The sequence below is a fragment of the Hyperoodon ampullatus genome (genome assembly GCF_949752795.1).
Source record: "Hyperoodon ampullatus genome assembly, chromosome: 19".
NCBI classification, from domain to species: Eukaryota; Metazoa; Chordata; class Mammalia; order Artiodactyla; family Ziphiidae; genus Hyperoodon; species Hyperoodon ampullatus.
Genome location: NC_136932.1, coordinates 1517096 through 1533138, shown reverse-complemented (window position 1 = coordinate 1533138; position 16043 = coordinate 1517096). Strand labels below are relative to the sequence as shown.

The 16043-nt window shown below is 37.1% G+C and overlaps 1 protein-coding gene across 8 annotated transcripts in view; it reads right to left on the bottom strand.

Moving 5' to 3' along the window:
* SPAG9 (sperm associated antigen 9) overlaps positions 1-16043 on the bottom strand; it is a gene marked incomplete at both ends in the record, with an annotated part of 135406 nt that overhangs the window by 36358 nt on the left and 83005 nt on the right. For all 8 annotated transcript variants that reach the window (XM_079725956.1, XM_079725959.1, XM_079725958.1 and 5 more), the window contains 3 exons: positions 2914-3035; positions 7748-7847; positions 8390-8597. In XM_079725956.1, coding sequence (XP_079582082.1) covers positions 2914-3035; positions 7748-7847; positions 8390-8597 — 430 coding nt within the window. The remainder of the gene's footprint in view (positions 1-2913; positions 3036-7747; positions 7848-8389; positions 8598-16043) is intronic.

Sequence of the window (16043 nt, the reverse complement as noted above, 5' to 3'; positions counted from 1 at the left end):
ACATCAATCAAGATAAAGGACAAACTGTGGGGGATTATCTCTTTTAAATTATTAAAATCTGAAAAAAGTAATCTAAATACTGACTACATGCATAATGATTTCAAAAACAAGGGAAGAGTTTTACAACAACACAGCAATTAGAAAAATGAATGATGAGTTATAGAAATGGACTATGTACTTATTTATCAACCAAAGTTCATTTAAGGAACTTTGTGAGAAACAATTTTACTAGTTTAACTATGTTCCATTTAGTGAGTATTACACTGCAATTACTATCGCTGAACTGACCAGAAGAGAAGCCAAGGAAAAACTATGTGCCTTGGAGATGTCATTTAACATCTATGACCAAAAGTATTCATGTAGGCTTAAGTCACTACACTTAAGGTGATATATTAAAACTTCTAATCTGGAACATTCTAAAGATAAATATATCAATATCTGCAAAAGGGAAAAGACAGTAGTTTACAGTCTATTTCTTTTTTCAAAGTGGAAAGGAAATCAGAATTTTGCTTTTAACCTATTTATTATGCTTCATTTTCTGACTTAAAGAATGGAAGCTTTCGGAAAATACTTGATTTAAAAGACCACAATTATTTCTAAGTACTATGTGGCTTCTTAACTCTACAGGGAAGAAAGTTTGGGGCCAATAACCTCAATAATGATATTATTCAATACTGGATTATAAGGAAGCAGAGTGTACAAAGAACATTTAAAAAGTACTTCATTCTGGTTAAAATACAAAGGGGAAGCAAGAAGGAATTTTTTTTAGATGATGTATATTGATTCTGGTGGTGGGTATACAACTCTATGCATTTGTTAAAACAAAAAATTGAACTTCACTGTATATAAATCTGAATATAAGTTTAAACATTAAAAAATTCTTCTTTCTAACATTTTTTTGCATCTGCCCCTCAATTTTTGCCAGGGAATCAGTTTCTTAAACCAATCAAATCTTTTTTTTTTTTTTTTTTGCGGTTCGAGGGCCTCTCACTGTTGTGGCCTCTCCCGTTGCGGAGCACAGGCTCAGCGACCATGGCTCACGGGCCCAGCCGCTCCGCGGCATGTGGGATCTTCCCGGACCAGCGCACGAACCCGTGTCCCCTGCATCGGCAGGCGGACTCTCAACCACTGCGCCACCAGGGAAGCCCCCAATCAAATCTTAAAAGGAACTTTTCATGCATAATTTAATCTTAACAAAGAGTATAAATTTAAATGTAAAAATGGAATGCTCCTTAAGAATTAATCTTTTAGCCTTTCTTGAGAAATGCAAGCTCATTCAATTACATCCAACGTTTTACTAAGACTTTAATGGTGGGAGTCTATGTCTAACTCAGTTTTATTTATGTACTTTCAATCTCTCTTACTTTACATAAGACTGTGAGCTCTGTTTAGACAGAACTTGTATTTCCTTCAAAAAATACCTGTCGGGGCTTCCCTGGTGGCGCTGTGGTTGAGAGTCCGCCTGCCCATGCAGGGGACACGGGTTCGTGCCCCGGTTCGGGAAGATCCCACATGCCGCGGAGTGGCTGGGCCCGTGAGCCATGGCCGCTGAGCCTGCGCGTCCGGAGCCTGTGCTCCGCAATGGGAGAGGCCACAACAGTGAGAGGCCCGCGTACCGCAAAAAAAAAAAAAAAAACAAAACCTGTCGAGGACATAACTAGTAACCAATAAATTTAACATAAATGAATGCAAGTAACACCTGTCTAGGTTCACAAGAACTGACAGACAGCACCTTTTGAGAACAGTGTAATCTGTACTGAATTTACACTAAGGGATACAAAACATGTTTGGAGACCAGAATCCATCCCAAAGGCATAGATTTTTTTTAATACTATAACATTTTCAATTTCTGTAAGGTCTTAAGTTATAAGAAAGGCACACCAAAGCTAATTGACATGTCATGTAAGTTTTTTTTTTGGCCGCGCCTCATGGCTTGAGGGATCTTAGTTCCCCGACTAGGGACTGAACCTGTGCCCCTGCAGTGGAAGCACAGAGTCTTAAGCACTGGACATCCAGGGAAGTCCCATTCATGTAATTATTGTTGAAAGGAACTTTAGAGATCACCTCGAGCAGAGCAAACCTTTTCTGTAGAGGCCAGATGGTAAATATTTTAGGCTTTGTAAACCACATAATCTGTCACAGACAACTTAACTCTGCTGTTGTGGGGTAAAAGAAACTATAAACAATCTGTGAAAAATGAGTGTGGCTGTGTGAACTCTATTCGTACACACAGGAGGTGAGCTGGCTTTGGCCCATGAGCCGCAGCTTGTCCAACCCTTGAACTCTTGCCCAACTCTTTCTTTTTATACACACAGAAACTAATGCCCAGAGAGGTTAAGCTATTTGGCAAAGGTCACCAGATAAATAGTAGAAGAGTCAAATGCATTATCCTTTTCAAACCAGATATTCTTCAACAATACAAACTCTAAAATGATTACATTTCCCAAAGAGCTAAAACAGAATACTCTGTGAAATCTCAGAAAAATCAAGTGTTATAATTTCTTACTTAATTAAGGTCCAGAGGATTTAATGAATGCTATTTAAGACAGGAATTAACTATCCATCAATCCATAAATCTATACATCTATACATATACCCCATATATATATATCAATCACTGTGCTTCTTCTATGTAATACTGTTCTCAGGATATAGCAGGAGTTCAATAAATTGTGTGACATGAATTCAAAATACAAACTAAAATGCAATTCAATTCTAGGCACATCCATAAGTGAAGATATTCTCATTTACAACTTTCATTATCTCAAAGAATACATTCTTATTAATTATGTAAAAGTGCAATAACTCTGCCCCACTGGACAGTTAGAGACATTTTAAAGAAATTTTCAATTAAATCATTTTAAAAATCTATTTTTAATACAGTATGATACTACTTCAGATAAACTATCATACCTAGTAAATCTGCTCCTTCATCCACATCTCCAATTAGACCTGAACCAGCTGAAGACAGTTCTTCAAAGAGAGACTCTGTATTGCGATCAAAAGCTTTGTTCTCTATGCCTTTGGTGGGAGTGCTAGGCAGAAAAAAACAAAACCAAATCAACAAATATGTCAAAGATGTTTTCAACAGTGCAAAATGCATACAAAAGGCTAAGTTACATAGGAATTTTTTACCTGTAATTTACATTTAATATAAAATATAATTTAAAAGTATTTCTCAAGGGTTTCATAAGAGATTCCCATTAAACTCCACAGAGAGAACTGTTGACGAATATACAGAATGTTTTTGCGATGAGATCCTAGCAAACACAAACAATAAATGGCAGCTAAAAGAGAGCACTACTCTGCATTGTTCAGGCACTGGTCTAAGTCCTTTCACAGACTACCTTATTAAAATCTTCACACCTACTCTACAAAAGATCTGCTGCTATTATCCCAACTTTACAGAATAGGAAACTAAAGAGGTTATGGAATTTGCCAAGATCATCCAGCAAATGAGTCAAAGAGGCAGAACTCAAACCCAGGCAGCCAGGCTTCAGAATCCATGATCTTAACTACCATGGTCCATGTCGTCTGGGTATAAATTAGCATGGCCATTTTATTTTTCTTTTAAGGGCAACTTGGCAATATCAAAATTTAAAATGTAAATACCCACTGACCCAAGAATTTGATGTTAAAAAAATTCCTACAGGGAATTCCCTGGCAGTCCAGTGGTTAGGACTTGGTGCTTTCACTGCAGTGGCTGGGGTTCAGTCCCTGGTTGGGGAACTAAGATCCCTCAAGCTGTGCAGCGTGGCCACAGATAAAAAAATAAAATAAAAAATAAAAAATCCTACAAAGCCCCTGTCACAAGAAGGCAATTATCTATGTAAAAGGATGGTCAGAGCAGCAAAAAGTTGGAACAACCCAAGTGATCATTAACAGGGCACAGATGAAATAAGTTATGGATATACCTAAAAGTTTCAACTTTTAACTTTAAAAACATTAAAATACAGCTTTAGAAATGAAAGAAACCCATTATATAAAGGTGCTTTTTATAAAGCAAGTTGTAATACAGTATGTATAATATAAGCCCCTTTTGCAGGGGTATGGAGGAGAATGGGGAAATGTACATGTTTGTGCATTAGTGTTACATTAATAGAAAAAAGTCTGCACAGGATTTCCAGTTAAATACGATGGACATAGTCATTTATCACCCAATAATTCAGAAACTCAACTAAAATGACAGTAAAGGAATTTAAAAAGTATACACCCACAAGGACATAGGGAACAGAAAAAGAAACTACAGCAGATGAAATGTGAACAAAATTATATAAGATGGAAAACAGATGGGCAAACAGTAGAAATTGATTTAACAGACCAGACAAAGCTTCAACTTAAGCCATTAGTGTTTAGGAAGGAAGTCAGCATGCTGCCAGAACCCCTGAAAGGCTCAGGAATTGAAGGAACCAAGCAATCTGCATAGAGAAGCATGCAAGAGGGAACATAAGATAGAGGGATGTGATGAAAGGCAGCACAAGAAGCTATATGAGACCTAAATCCAACCCTCCAGGACAGTGAGACCTCCCTTCTCCTGGCATTGCTCCCTGAACAATGGAAGCCAAGGTTAAATGTTATAGGCAGAAAACTGGAGAATCAATGTCATTTACTTAAGTATGAGCAAAACAGCCACAGAGAACCAGACGATCAAAGAAAGCCTCTAACATAAAATTGAGTCCAAAGCACTCAGAGTAAAAGGAGACAGTGAATGCAGACAGCAGGAAAAACTTTAAAAATTTTTTAAAATTTTATTTTCATAATAAACTTACATCCATAAGAGAACTGTAGGGTGCTATAAAAAGTAACTATCCAAGAAAAACAAAAAACTTTTAGAAAAAAAAATTGACGAGGGTTGAAAGAGAAAGTTGAAGAAATCATCCAGAAATTATAACAAAAATAGAAGAGACAGAAAAGAGGGGAAAAAGGGAATTATAAGGGTCAGTCCAGAATGTTCAATATCTACCTAATAAGTGTTCCAGAAAAAGAGAAGAAAAGACAACAAAAAGGAGAAATAAGAGAAAATTTCTCAACTGGGAAATATGAATTTCCAGATTAAAGGACTACTGCAGATACAAAAGAAGATGCCTACATCAACACATCATCATGAATTTTTAAAAAGGAAAAAACAAACAAAACAACAACAAACAGGGATAAAGTAAAGATCCTAAAAGCTTACAGAGAATATATTAAAAAAGCAAGAATCCAAATGGCAACACTCCACTAAACATGACAATGAATTAATGTCCTCACAATTCTGAAGAAAAACTTCTGAAGATTTCCCAACCTGGAATTCTATATCCAGCCAAACTATCATTCCTTTAAATGACATTTATCACATTCAAGTTCTCAAAAAACTTACTTCCAAAACAGCCTTTGCCAGGAAAGCTAGTAAGAATATATTCTGTCAAAACAAAGGCATAAATCAAGAAGCTAGATGTCATGGTATCCAGGAAATAGAAGATGGAACAAAGGAGAGAGGTGAAAAGAATTCCCAGCATGAAAATGAGAGCAAATTCCAGGACCAGAGCAAACACAAAAACGTCTACATTGGAGAATAGTGATAGAAGGTTCCAGGAAACTGGTTTTATTTATATTTGGCCATTTTGAGAATGTTTACATTTATGATTTGCAGGGTATCTGTTAGTGAATTAGTGATAGGTATGTAGAAACCTAAGCAAAAGAAACAAACAGAACAAAACCAAAAAAACCCTGAGGCTCTACTAAATTAAAGAAAAATGAAGTTGTAAAAGAAAGGAAATGTAATCATAGTATATTCTGTGGCTAGGCTGTTATTAATATTTATATAATCATAATGATATAAACAATGAATGTTAATTTAACAGAAACTGAGATATAATTATATTGGGAGGATGAAAGGAAAGATGATGGTTTAAAGAGCTATATCCTTGTCATCTTCCACTATAAAGTCAATAGCTAATATTGCGGCCTTTTTTAAACCAGGACTCCTTATTTGATCCACAGAATACAGAAAATGATTTGAGTAACTATTTGCTCAATTCTCTCAAAGAAAGTATATAGCTAGTACTGTTCTAGATGCACAGGAGTATAAATATTTATTTATTTATTTATTTTTTGGCTGCGTCGGGTCTTAGTTATGGCACACGGGATCTTTCGTTGCGGTGCATGGGCTTCTCTCTAGCTGCGGTGTTCAGGCTCAGTAGTTGCAGTGCACAGGCTCCCTAGTTGTGGCGCATGGGCCCAGCCGCCCCGAAGCATGTGGGATCCTAGTTCCCTGACCAGGGATTGAACCGGCATGCCCTGCATTGCAAGGCGGATTCTCAATCACTGGACCACCAGGGAAGTCCCTGCACAGGAGTATAGCTAATTCATTATATACAAGGGGTGCCTCAGGGCATTTGGACTTGATTTTCTCACTGAATCCCAACTGAGAAAGAGAGAGACCAAGGAAGAACAGCATAAGGATGTGATTTAGATACCTGAAGATAAATACCCAAAGAGACCTGAGAAGTGATAGAGATTGCCTCTTGGGAGTGGGAATGAAGGGTCAGTAGGGGTAAGGGCCTACTACTGCCCTTCATGTTTTGTATTACGATTTGACCTTAATACTGCCATACATGCTTTAGTCTAATAAAAATGTTTTTGATTTTTAAAAACAGGTTCAGAATGACAAGAGCGCACAACTGTTAGCAAGCAGCTACATCTCTTAGGTTTAGGAGAGGATGAATAAGAAGCAAATTTCACTGTTTACACTCTGCATTGTTTAATGTCTTAAATAAACAATAAAGAAAAAAATATTTCAATAGAGCACAGCCTTTGAAATCAGAGTCCTAGACTGAATCCCAGCTTGGTAATCTTGGACAAGTTACTGTACAACTCTGAGCTTCCTTATCTGTAGAATGGGGGTGAAGACATCAACCTCACAAGGTTATAATTAAGATAAAATGATATAAAACAATAATGTTAGCTAACATTGATTGAACTGGACACTTTGCCAATGATTTAACATATATTGATTCGTTTACTCCTTACAACCATCTGAAGATTATCATAATTCTCTTTCATGGATGAGGAAACTTACCTCAGATTCAAATCCAAGTCAGGATTTGAATGCATGTAGTCTTATTCTAGGCTCATGCTTTTTAACCGCTACTGCATATAATGTTTAGCAGTGATCAAAAAAATGGCACATATTTTTATAGTCACTATTAATTAAAAAATAAAATTTATGGAAGAAATTAAAAGGCAGCAGCTCCTGTGTGACATTCTTGAACATCAATATATTTCAGATGATCTTCATTAAGATGATACATACCATTCTCTTCTAACCTCTAATAGCCTCCCCATGTAAAATGATACTAAAATGAGACTAATTTCTTCTAGTCATGAGATCATTACAGTTTTGAAGGGAATATATTGTCTTCTTCCTGATTGGGGGAAGGAATAAAGCTTCTTCAAATTATATTTTCCCCACTTGCTGTTATGTTTTTCCCAAGTTCCACAAAGTAGGGACTACTCCTTGGCTGTCTTTTTTCCCCATCCGTCCACGTGCTCCTAGTCCCTGATGCTGCAAAGGTAACACTTCACAGAAGATTTAAACTATGTACAATATCCAGCTTCAAAAAAGAGAAAACTGAAATATAATATCAACATTGCTTCAGCAAAACATCTGAATGCATTTTATCTGGTCAGAGACCAGGGGACAACAGTGTGCTTTGGGAGAGGCGAAAGGGAAGGATAAGATGTCCTAATCGGGCTTCTACAGTACCTTGAGCCTTTATAGCCACTGAGGTCTTTGTCCATATCCAACTCAGGAGTGGATTCAATGATTGCCTGAACTTCTGACTTCTCTTCATTTTCAGCAGAGTCTTAGGAAGGAACAAGATGACAAAAATAATGCATATAACACATACTGCCCCTGTTATGAAAATTGCTTCTATGGTTGTAAATACATCATTTGATCATAAAAAATTTTAAAGAGTTGATTCTAGGAAACACAAGGTTAGATAGACAATATGTCATATATTCAATTAACAGTAAACATGAGCAACTAAAAAATAACCAAAGAAAGTTTTCATTTGTGTTTCTTTGGACACAGTGTAGTGTACACCAGGCCAGAACTCACTGTTTTCCTTGTATTTAAGGGGTGAAATACAGAGAAATTAAAGACAAAGACTAATGACCTAAGGTAGGGAACAGAAAAAGAATGTCCTCCTGCCTTTCAGGCTCTCAACCCCTCAGCCACTGCCCCACCACTTTTCTAAAACTTTATTTAATCATCACATCTTAAAGCTTATTTACAATTGAATACAGTTTTATAAATCTATGGCAGCAACACCCCAAAGATGTCATATCCACATCTGGATTTATTGAATACTGTGTCAGTATGTAAATAACTAGGGTCACTTACCTGTTGATACATTTCTAGTTTCTTGGACTACCTGTACTTCAATATGCTTGCTTCTCTCTGACTTATCTGGTGTATCTGCAACCTTCACAAATCCTTCATTCTCTTCATGTAAGGGCGTATCACTAGGAATTGCTGCCACATCTGAAGCAGCTGTTGATGCTGGAGTGGTAGCTTTAGATCCTCCCTGGCTAACATCAGAAAGTTCATCCTACGGATAAATATAATTAGGGAAAACATTCTGATAAGTAATTTATTTAAAACTATCTTTTAAATGGGTTAAGAAACTTGAAAGAAAATTCTACTAAAGAACAGTAAGTCACTGATTACCAAAGGAAATCAATAAATAATTTCTGCAGATTATTTTCAAGTAATTGGGAAATATTTAAGCAATCATATTTTTCCAGACATACATGAGATCCTTCTAAATAGAAGACCTGAAGATAAAAGTAGAGTGGCAGTATTAGCAATAAAATCATACATTACTGTCATCATCAGAGTTTGTAATGGCAGTCCGAATTTGTAAAATCATTTGATAATAAAGACTTGTTTCCAAACACTTAGAGCATGCACTGCGTGGTAGCTACTCTAAAACAGCAATGGAATAACAAGATTCTTAATCTCAGGATACAGTTTTGTAAACAGTGTTCTTAAAACATCCTGCATCCAGGGAATTCCCTGGTGGTCTAGTGGTTAGGTCTCCGCACTTTTACTGCCAATGGCCCGGGTTCAATCCCTGGTCGGGGAACTAAGATCCTGCAAGCTGCAAGGCGTCACCAAAAAAAGAAAAAAAGTCCTGCATCCAGATCACTTGAAGTGCTTGTAAAAAGGACAGATTCTAAGTCCAAGCCCAGACGTTAGGCAGTGAGATCAGGTAATCTGCATGTTTAACAAGCAATCCAGGTCATTTATATATAATCATTAAAATTTGATAACTACTTCTAAGATCCACAGATAGGCTTCAAGAAGTACATGCCCAGACTGAAAATTTATGCAAACATTTATGTACAATGAATTTTTCTAGGAAAAGAATCTACAACTTCTATCAGATTTTCAATGGGGTTTGTGACTCCAAAATAATCAAAAACAGCTGTCCAATAGCTACCAATAATGAGGCAGTTCTTTACAGCAAAGTACCCAGGTCTTAAAGAGAATGTGACAAAATGTTTAGTACTAGTAATGATGATGATGATGATTAGGGTGAATTTAGTGAATTTACCAAATGTATAATTTTGGATAAGTTACGTATTCTTCCTATAGCTATGTTTTCTCATCTGTAAAATAGAGATAATGGTACCTAATTCATTGGATTATTCTAAATGTTTCTATATAAAGACTTAGCGGTGTATTCACACATACTAAGTGTTTAAAATGTTGGCTATTTATTACAATTTATAACAATACACTATGCACAACTTTGAAAATTTTGCAATACATGCTTTAGGCCTAAGGAGAAAAAAAGAATATATAAATATATTAAATTGTGCTGTGGTGGGGGATGATTATTAGTGACTTTTATTTCCCTCTTTAAAATTTTATTTTTCTTAACTTATAAAGAACATGGTTTAAAATACATTATAGCTAAATCAACTATAGTTCAATAAAAATAAAACAAAATACATTATAGCTATAAAAATAATGGAATAGAGTCCAAGCAATTAAAAATAACTAACACTATACCAATCTTACACTGTCTGAGAGATTTAGGTTATTTTAAGTGCTGAAAAGTAAGAGGGTGTTCAAGTTTAAGACTCTCTACAAGTATAAGAAAACATTTTTTGACATATAGTCAACTTACACATGCTATGATGGACAGCAACTACAGTGAAAGTAATCACACTTGGAGAACTTAACCATCACCAAACCTCTTAGTTTTACAACATTAAAATGTTTCATCTCCATTTTCTTCTCTTAATATTTTAATTTACTATAATGCATTTTGATGTATGGCTGAACTAATATAAATCAATTAGCAGATGAGAACAAAGAGCATGCAAAAGAAAATATATTTTCTATGGCAAACATAGAGCTCTTTATCCCTTCAACAGTCCTCCCACCCACACTCTTCATCCCTATCCCAGGCTTTTGGAGGTTTTTCCCCCCTTATTTTTGTTTTTAATAATGAGAAATCTATAAAGTCACAGACTGTGACCTAGCATGTTGTACTCACTAAGAGTCTTGAGTATCTTAGCTCTTCTGGTGGGTTTAAGCTCTAACACGTGGATAAAACCCAAATATTTGCTGAAGACCGTCATCCTAGTAAATTTTTGCTAGTCTCATTTTCTGACAGTTTATATTGTACTTGGACTTTTATAATAGTTGGTCAGCTACTGATTATTTATTGCTCAACATCATTTTAAGAAACATATATATCCATGACAGATGATCAATTTAGCAAAAACAAATCTCATCTGAGAATCAGAATCTATCAAAAGAAAAATAAAGTGGCATATCCATATTAGCATACAATACTTAAAATGAATTTTCAATGACATAGGAAAATGTTATGTTAAATTAGAAAATATATATATATATACTTTTAAGGAAATAATCAGAGATGAATAGAGGATGTCATTTATAACAGCAAAGAACTGAAAACAACTTAAATGCTCCAAAATAGGAAATTAAGAAAATTATAGAACATCCATAAAACAGAATACTATGCAGCAATTTAAAAAACTGTGTTGTAGAAGAATACCTACTGAGATGGAAAATATTCACAATATTCTCCGAAGATACTGGGGACTAAAACAGTTCTGTATAGTATAATCAACTAAGAATGGCTAGAAAGAGCTATGTCAGGACACTCATGACAATTCTAAAAGTGGTTGCCACTGGGTAGTTTGATAATGAGTGACTTTTGCTTTTACTATGCTCTTGTTAGCACTTCTGAATATATATATTTTAAGTAGAAGAAAATTATAAAATTCAGAATATAAATCTATATATGAAGTATGGTCTCAAAAACAATTTCTATTTATTTGTTTGTATGGCTACATTGGGTCTTTATCACTTTATTTATTTATTTATGGCTTCTCTTGTTGTGGAGCACGGGCTCTAGGCACGTGGGCTTCAGTAGTTGCAGCACTTGGGCTCAGTAGTTGTGGCGCACAGGCTTAGTTGCTCCACAGCATGTGGGATCTTCCTGGACCAGGGCTCGCACCCATGTCCCCTGCATTGGCAGGTGGATTCTTAACCACTGCGCCACCAGGGTAGTCCCTCAAAAACAATTTCTTTAGGTATATAAAGAGACTAGAGATAGTAAGTTTTACTATAACTAGATGAAATTCTTTTCAATTTGAAAGTTTTGAGAAAAGAAAAACATTTATACTATTTATGGGTTGGGACTATCCATTCATTATTGCCTTGTGTTTAAAATAACTGATTACAAATATTGCAATATTAACCATATGCTAATAAAATCAGCTGAATTACACAGCCAACTATTTTCTTCTGTGCATCTCAAATACAGAGCTGATATCCAATGGGAAGAAAGACAAAATCAAATACATTAATAGTTCAATCCTCTATCACCTCCTCCCCTGTTAAAATTAAAAGACAAAATTATTTGACTATTTCCTGGAGCTGGAGACTGGCACCTAATATAAAAGTATCTGATAAAAATTTCATCAAGCTGGGCTTCCCTGGTGGCGCAGTGGTTGAGAGTCCGCCTGCTGATGCAGGGGACATGGGTCCGTGCCCAGGTCCGGGAAGATGCCACACGCCGCGGAGCCACATGCCATGGCCGCTGAGCCTGCACGTCCAGAGACTGTGCTCCGCAACGGGAGAGGCCACAACAGTGAGAGGCCCACGTACCGCAAAAAAAAAAAAAAATTCATCAAGCAAATTAGCTTGTTAGAAGTTGAGTCTGGAAAACTGACAATAATATTTCTGGAGCCAAAGAGGGCTATAGTGAAAACAACTAGAAGTCACCCTGAGTACCACTCTCTTGGTCTTTGTTTTGATGTGTACTCTATTTAACAGAAAAAATAGAAGTGGCATTATTTTGGTTAATCTAACAGCCTGGCTAATTCACATTTATGTTATCATATACATGAATTCTCAAGCTTTAAAAGTTTAAAATATAAAGTACATTTAAAAATTAATATAGGGCTTCCCTGGTGGCGCAGTGGTTGAGAGTCCGCCTGCCGATGCAGGGGACACGGGTTCATGCCCCGGTCCGGGAAGATCCCACATGCTGCGGAGCGGCTGGGCCCGTGAGCCATGGCCGCTGAGCCTGCGCGTCTGGAGCCTGTGCTCCGCAGTGGGAGAGGCCACAACAGTGAGAGGCCCGCGTACCGCAAAAAAAAAAAAAAAAAAAAGAAAAGAAAAGAAAAAAATTAATATAAAGAGTCCAGGTTCTGATGAAGTATTGATCAACAGCGCTTAAACCCATCAAGACTATGGATTCAGAAAGCCCTAGAGAATATCAAGTTCACCTACAATGAGAAAATTATATGCCTTTGAAGCTATTTGAAAAATAACTGGAGGTCGATCTTGACCTTGTCATTTCCATTTATCTCTCAAATAAAAGTCAAGTAGAGAAATTATTTCCTCTTCCTTCATATCACCCTACCCCACAAGGTCTAGCTATTTTTACCTTTAAAAAAATTCTGTAGTAATTTAAAAGTTCACAACATGAACAGCTTGGCAAAAGCCCTCTTCCCCAAAATCATTTGTGGATCTGGGAGTATGAAATAAAGTAACCAGGAGAGAGCTGAACCTAAAACAGGAAAAGGACTCCGACACTTCAGGGGATCTCAAGATTTAGGGCTACAAGGAAGTGGTAAATTAGGATCTGCTTAGAAGATGATATTTTAAAATGCTATCCAAATAACATGAGATTATTGATCTGTAACTCACCTCCCTTTTATACTTTTACCACATAAAAATATTTTACACACATTAAAATAGCTCACAGTGTGGGCTGTACTTCTGACAGCTGGATCCCAGGGATAGACCATGAGAGCTGAAGAGGGAAAAGCTCTGAATTTTAGGGAATAGTTTTCAAAAGACTTATTTCTCCTTGGTCTCCCAGATAGTGGAGACATAAAGCTCCCAAGATTAGCAGGAAAGCAATGAGGTGGGAAGTCTCTGTCATGTGTTTGGCCAAGGGCACAATATTCTTATATTGTATCTCCTATGGAAGAAATTAGAAATTCTGTCACTAACAATGCCTCCAACCAAAGATAGAAGGAAAAAAGACAAACCTAAATATTAGCCGGCTAAAAGAAAAAATGTATCACTTTTGGTCAACAATAAGTTCATATGATACCAGGTACAAAACGAGGGAAAATTTTTTACTAGGACCTAAATGGAAACTGGAAGCATTTACATAAATTATTCAACATAAAGTTATAGGGGAGTTGCATGCTGTAGCTTCGCATTCAATCTGTGACTTCTGGAGACTTCTAATTCCTATTTTATGCTGGTCATATGCCAGGTGTACTGTTTTGACTAATAGTTTTGACTACAAATGCTGCTTTATTTATCTGAAGACCACTGGCCTATCAATTTCAATTGCCTGATGCCATTAAGATATCCTTTTCAATGACACAGGTGGGTGCCAAAAATGGAGACTTACCAGGTGGTCAAGGCTCTTTCTGATAAACGTTACTTGTTTTGTAACCCCATTCCCACTCTTTCAGTCTTTAAGAAACTCTTACATTGTAGGCTTTCACGTCACTGGAAAATGCCCACAAAAACGAGCAACCTGACTTGGGGTTCCAGTGTTATAACTATAAAGGAATGGCACTCCTGTGCAACAAAACAAAATAACAAGTGCTGGTGAGACGTGAAGAAATTAGGACACTTGTGTACTGTTGGTGGGGTTGTAAAATGGTGCAACTGCTATGAAAACAGTATGGAGTTTCCTCATAAAATTAAAAATAGAACTACCACATGATCCAGCACTACCCCTTCTGGGTATAAAACCAAAAGATTTGAAAATAGGGATTCAAAGAGATATCTGTATACTCATGTTCACAGCAGCACTATTCATAGTAGCCAAGAGGTAGAAGCGACCCAAATGTCTACTGAGGGATGAAATGGATAAACAAAATGTGGTGTATGTATACAATGGAATATTATTCAGCCTTAAAAAGGAAGGAAATCCTGTCACATGCTACAACATGGATGAACCTTGAGGACATTATGCTAAGTCAAATAAGCCAGTCACAAAAGGACAACTACTCCATGATTCCACTTCGATGAGGTATCTAAAGTGGTCAAATTCATAGAAACACTAAGCAGAGTGGTAGCTGCCAGGGCTGAGGGGAGAGGGGGAAGGGGAGCTGTGGTTTACTGGGAACAGAGCTTCAGACGTGCAAGACAAAACAGTTCTAGAGATCTGTTTCACAGCAGTGTGAATACTGTTGACGCTACCGAACTGTATACTTAAAAATGGTCAAGGTAGGGCTTCCCTGGTGGCGCAGTGGTTGAGAGTCCGCCTGCCGATGCAGGGGACACGGGTTCGCGCCCCGGTCCGGGAAGATCCCACATGCCGCGGAGCGGCTGGGCCCGTGAGCCATGGCCGCTGAGCCTGCGCGTCCGGAGCCTGTGCTCCCCAACGGGAGAGGCCGCAACGGTGAGAGGCCCGCGTACCACACACACAAAAAAAAAGATAGTAAATTTTATGTTATACGTTTTTTGTCACACAAAAAACAGAACAGGTGTCATTACTTTTAGCTTCACTTGAGATACCATAGTGAAAACAATCTGGTCTTTGTGCTATTTTCCTACTGGTTTTAGATTATCAGGCTAAAAGTCTATAGGCCTTTACAAGATACTTCCAGATGTTCCATTCATCAAGTGCCTCCTGTACCCAGTGCTGTATAGAATACATATGTCATGTGTTATCTGGCATTGCCCCATTACTATTTATGTTCAGGAAGACTATAAAGTAAGTTCACAGCTATAAAAATAGATTATCCCACTAAGGACAACTTAGAAATGTTCCAACACAGTGTTTTCCTAAGTAGCCGCCTGATGTCATCTGAAATAAGCTAAAAAGGGGGCAAGCAACTCTGCTACAGAAGTTTGTCTTTAGCTTCAAAGATTTTAAGCCTAATGTAAGTAAAAGACAAAATTATAGAAAGTAACTAGCCCAATGGATACCTACTATAACACTTATCACCTTATATTTAATTTCTATGTTTACATTTCTTTCTCCCCAAGTTAAAGTTGTGTCCAAAGCAGTAGTTTTAACACTCTTTTGATTTACAACTCTACACCATAAGAGAATCACAAAATCCTGTGTATACAAGTATTTTATGGAGAGCTTCGTACCTTTAATTTGATTCCTAGAGGAGTCCGTGACCCAAAGAAACACTGAGAAGCATAATTCTAGACACATTTAGGTGAAATAAGTCTCGATGTAAATTATACTGTAGGTTCAAAAGAATTTAGAGAGGCACGGATGACCTACCTCTGAAGGTATTTCTGAAAAACACACTGTTCCACTGTCATGGACCTGCTGAAGGCCTTACCCTGGTTAACCCTGACCTAGTGGGTAGGAGAAAGTCTTATTTTGTCTTTATATCCCCAGGGCCTAGCATATCAAGCCTGACATGAAGTAGGCTCTCAAAAGATGTTTGCTGAACGAAGCTGAATGGTGCCCTGACTGGGGCTGAACAAATCTGTTTAAATAGGGAGGCAG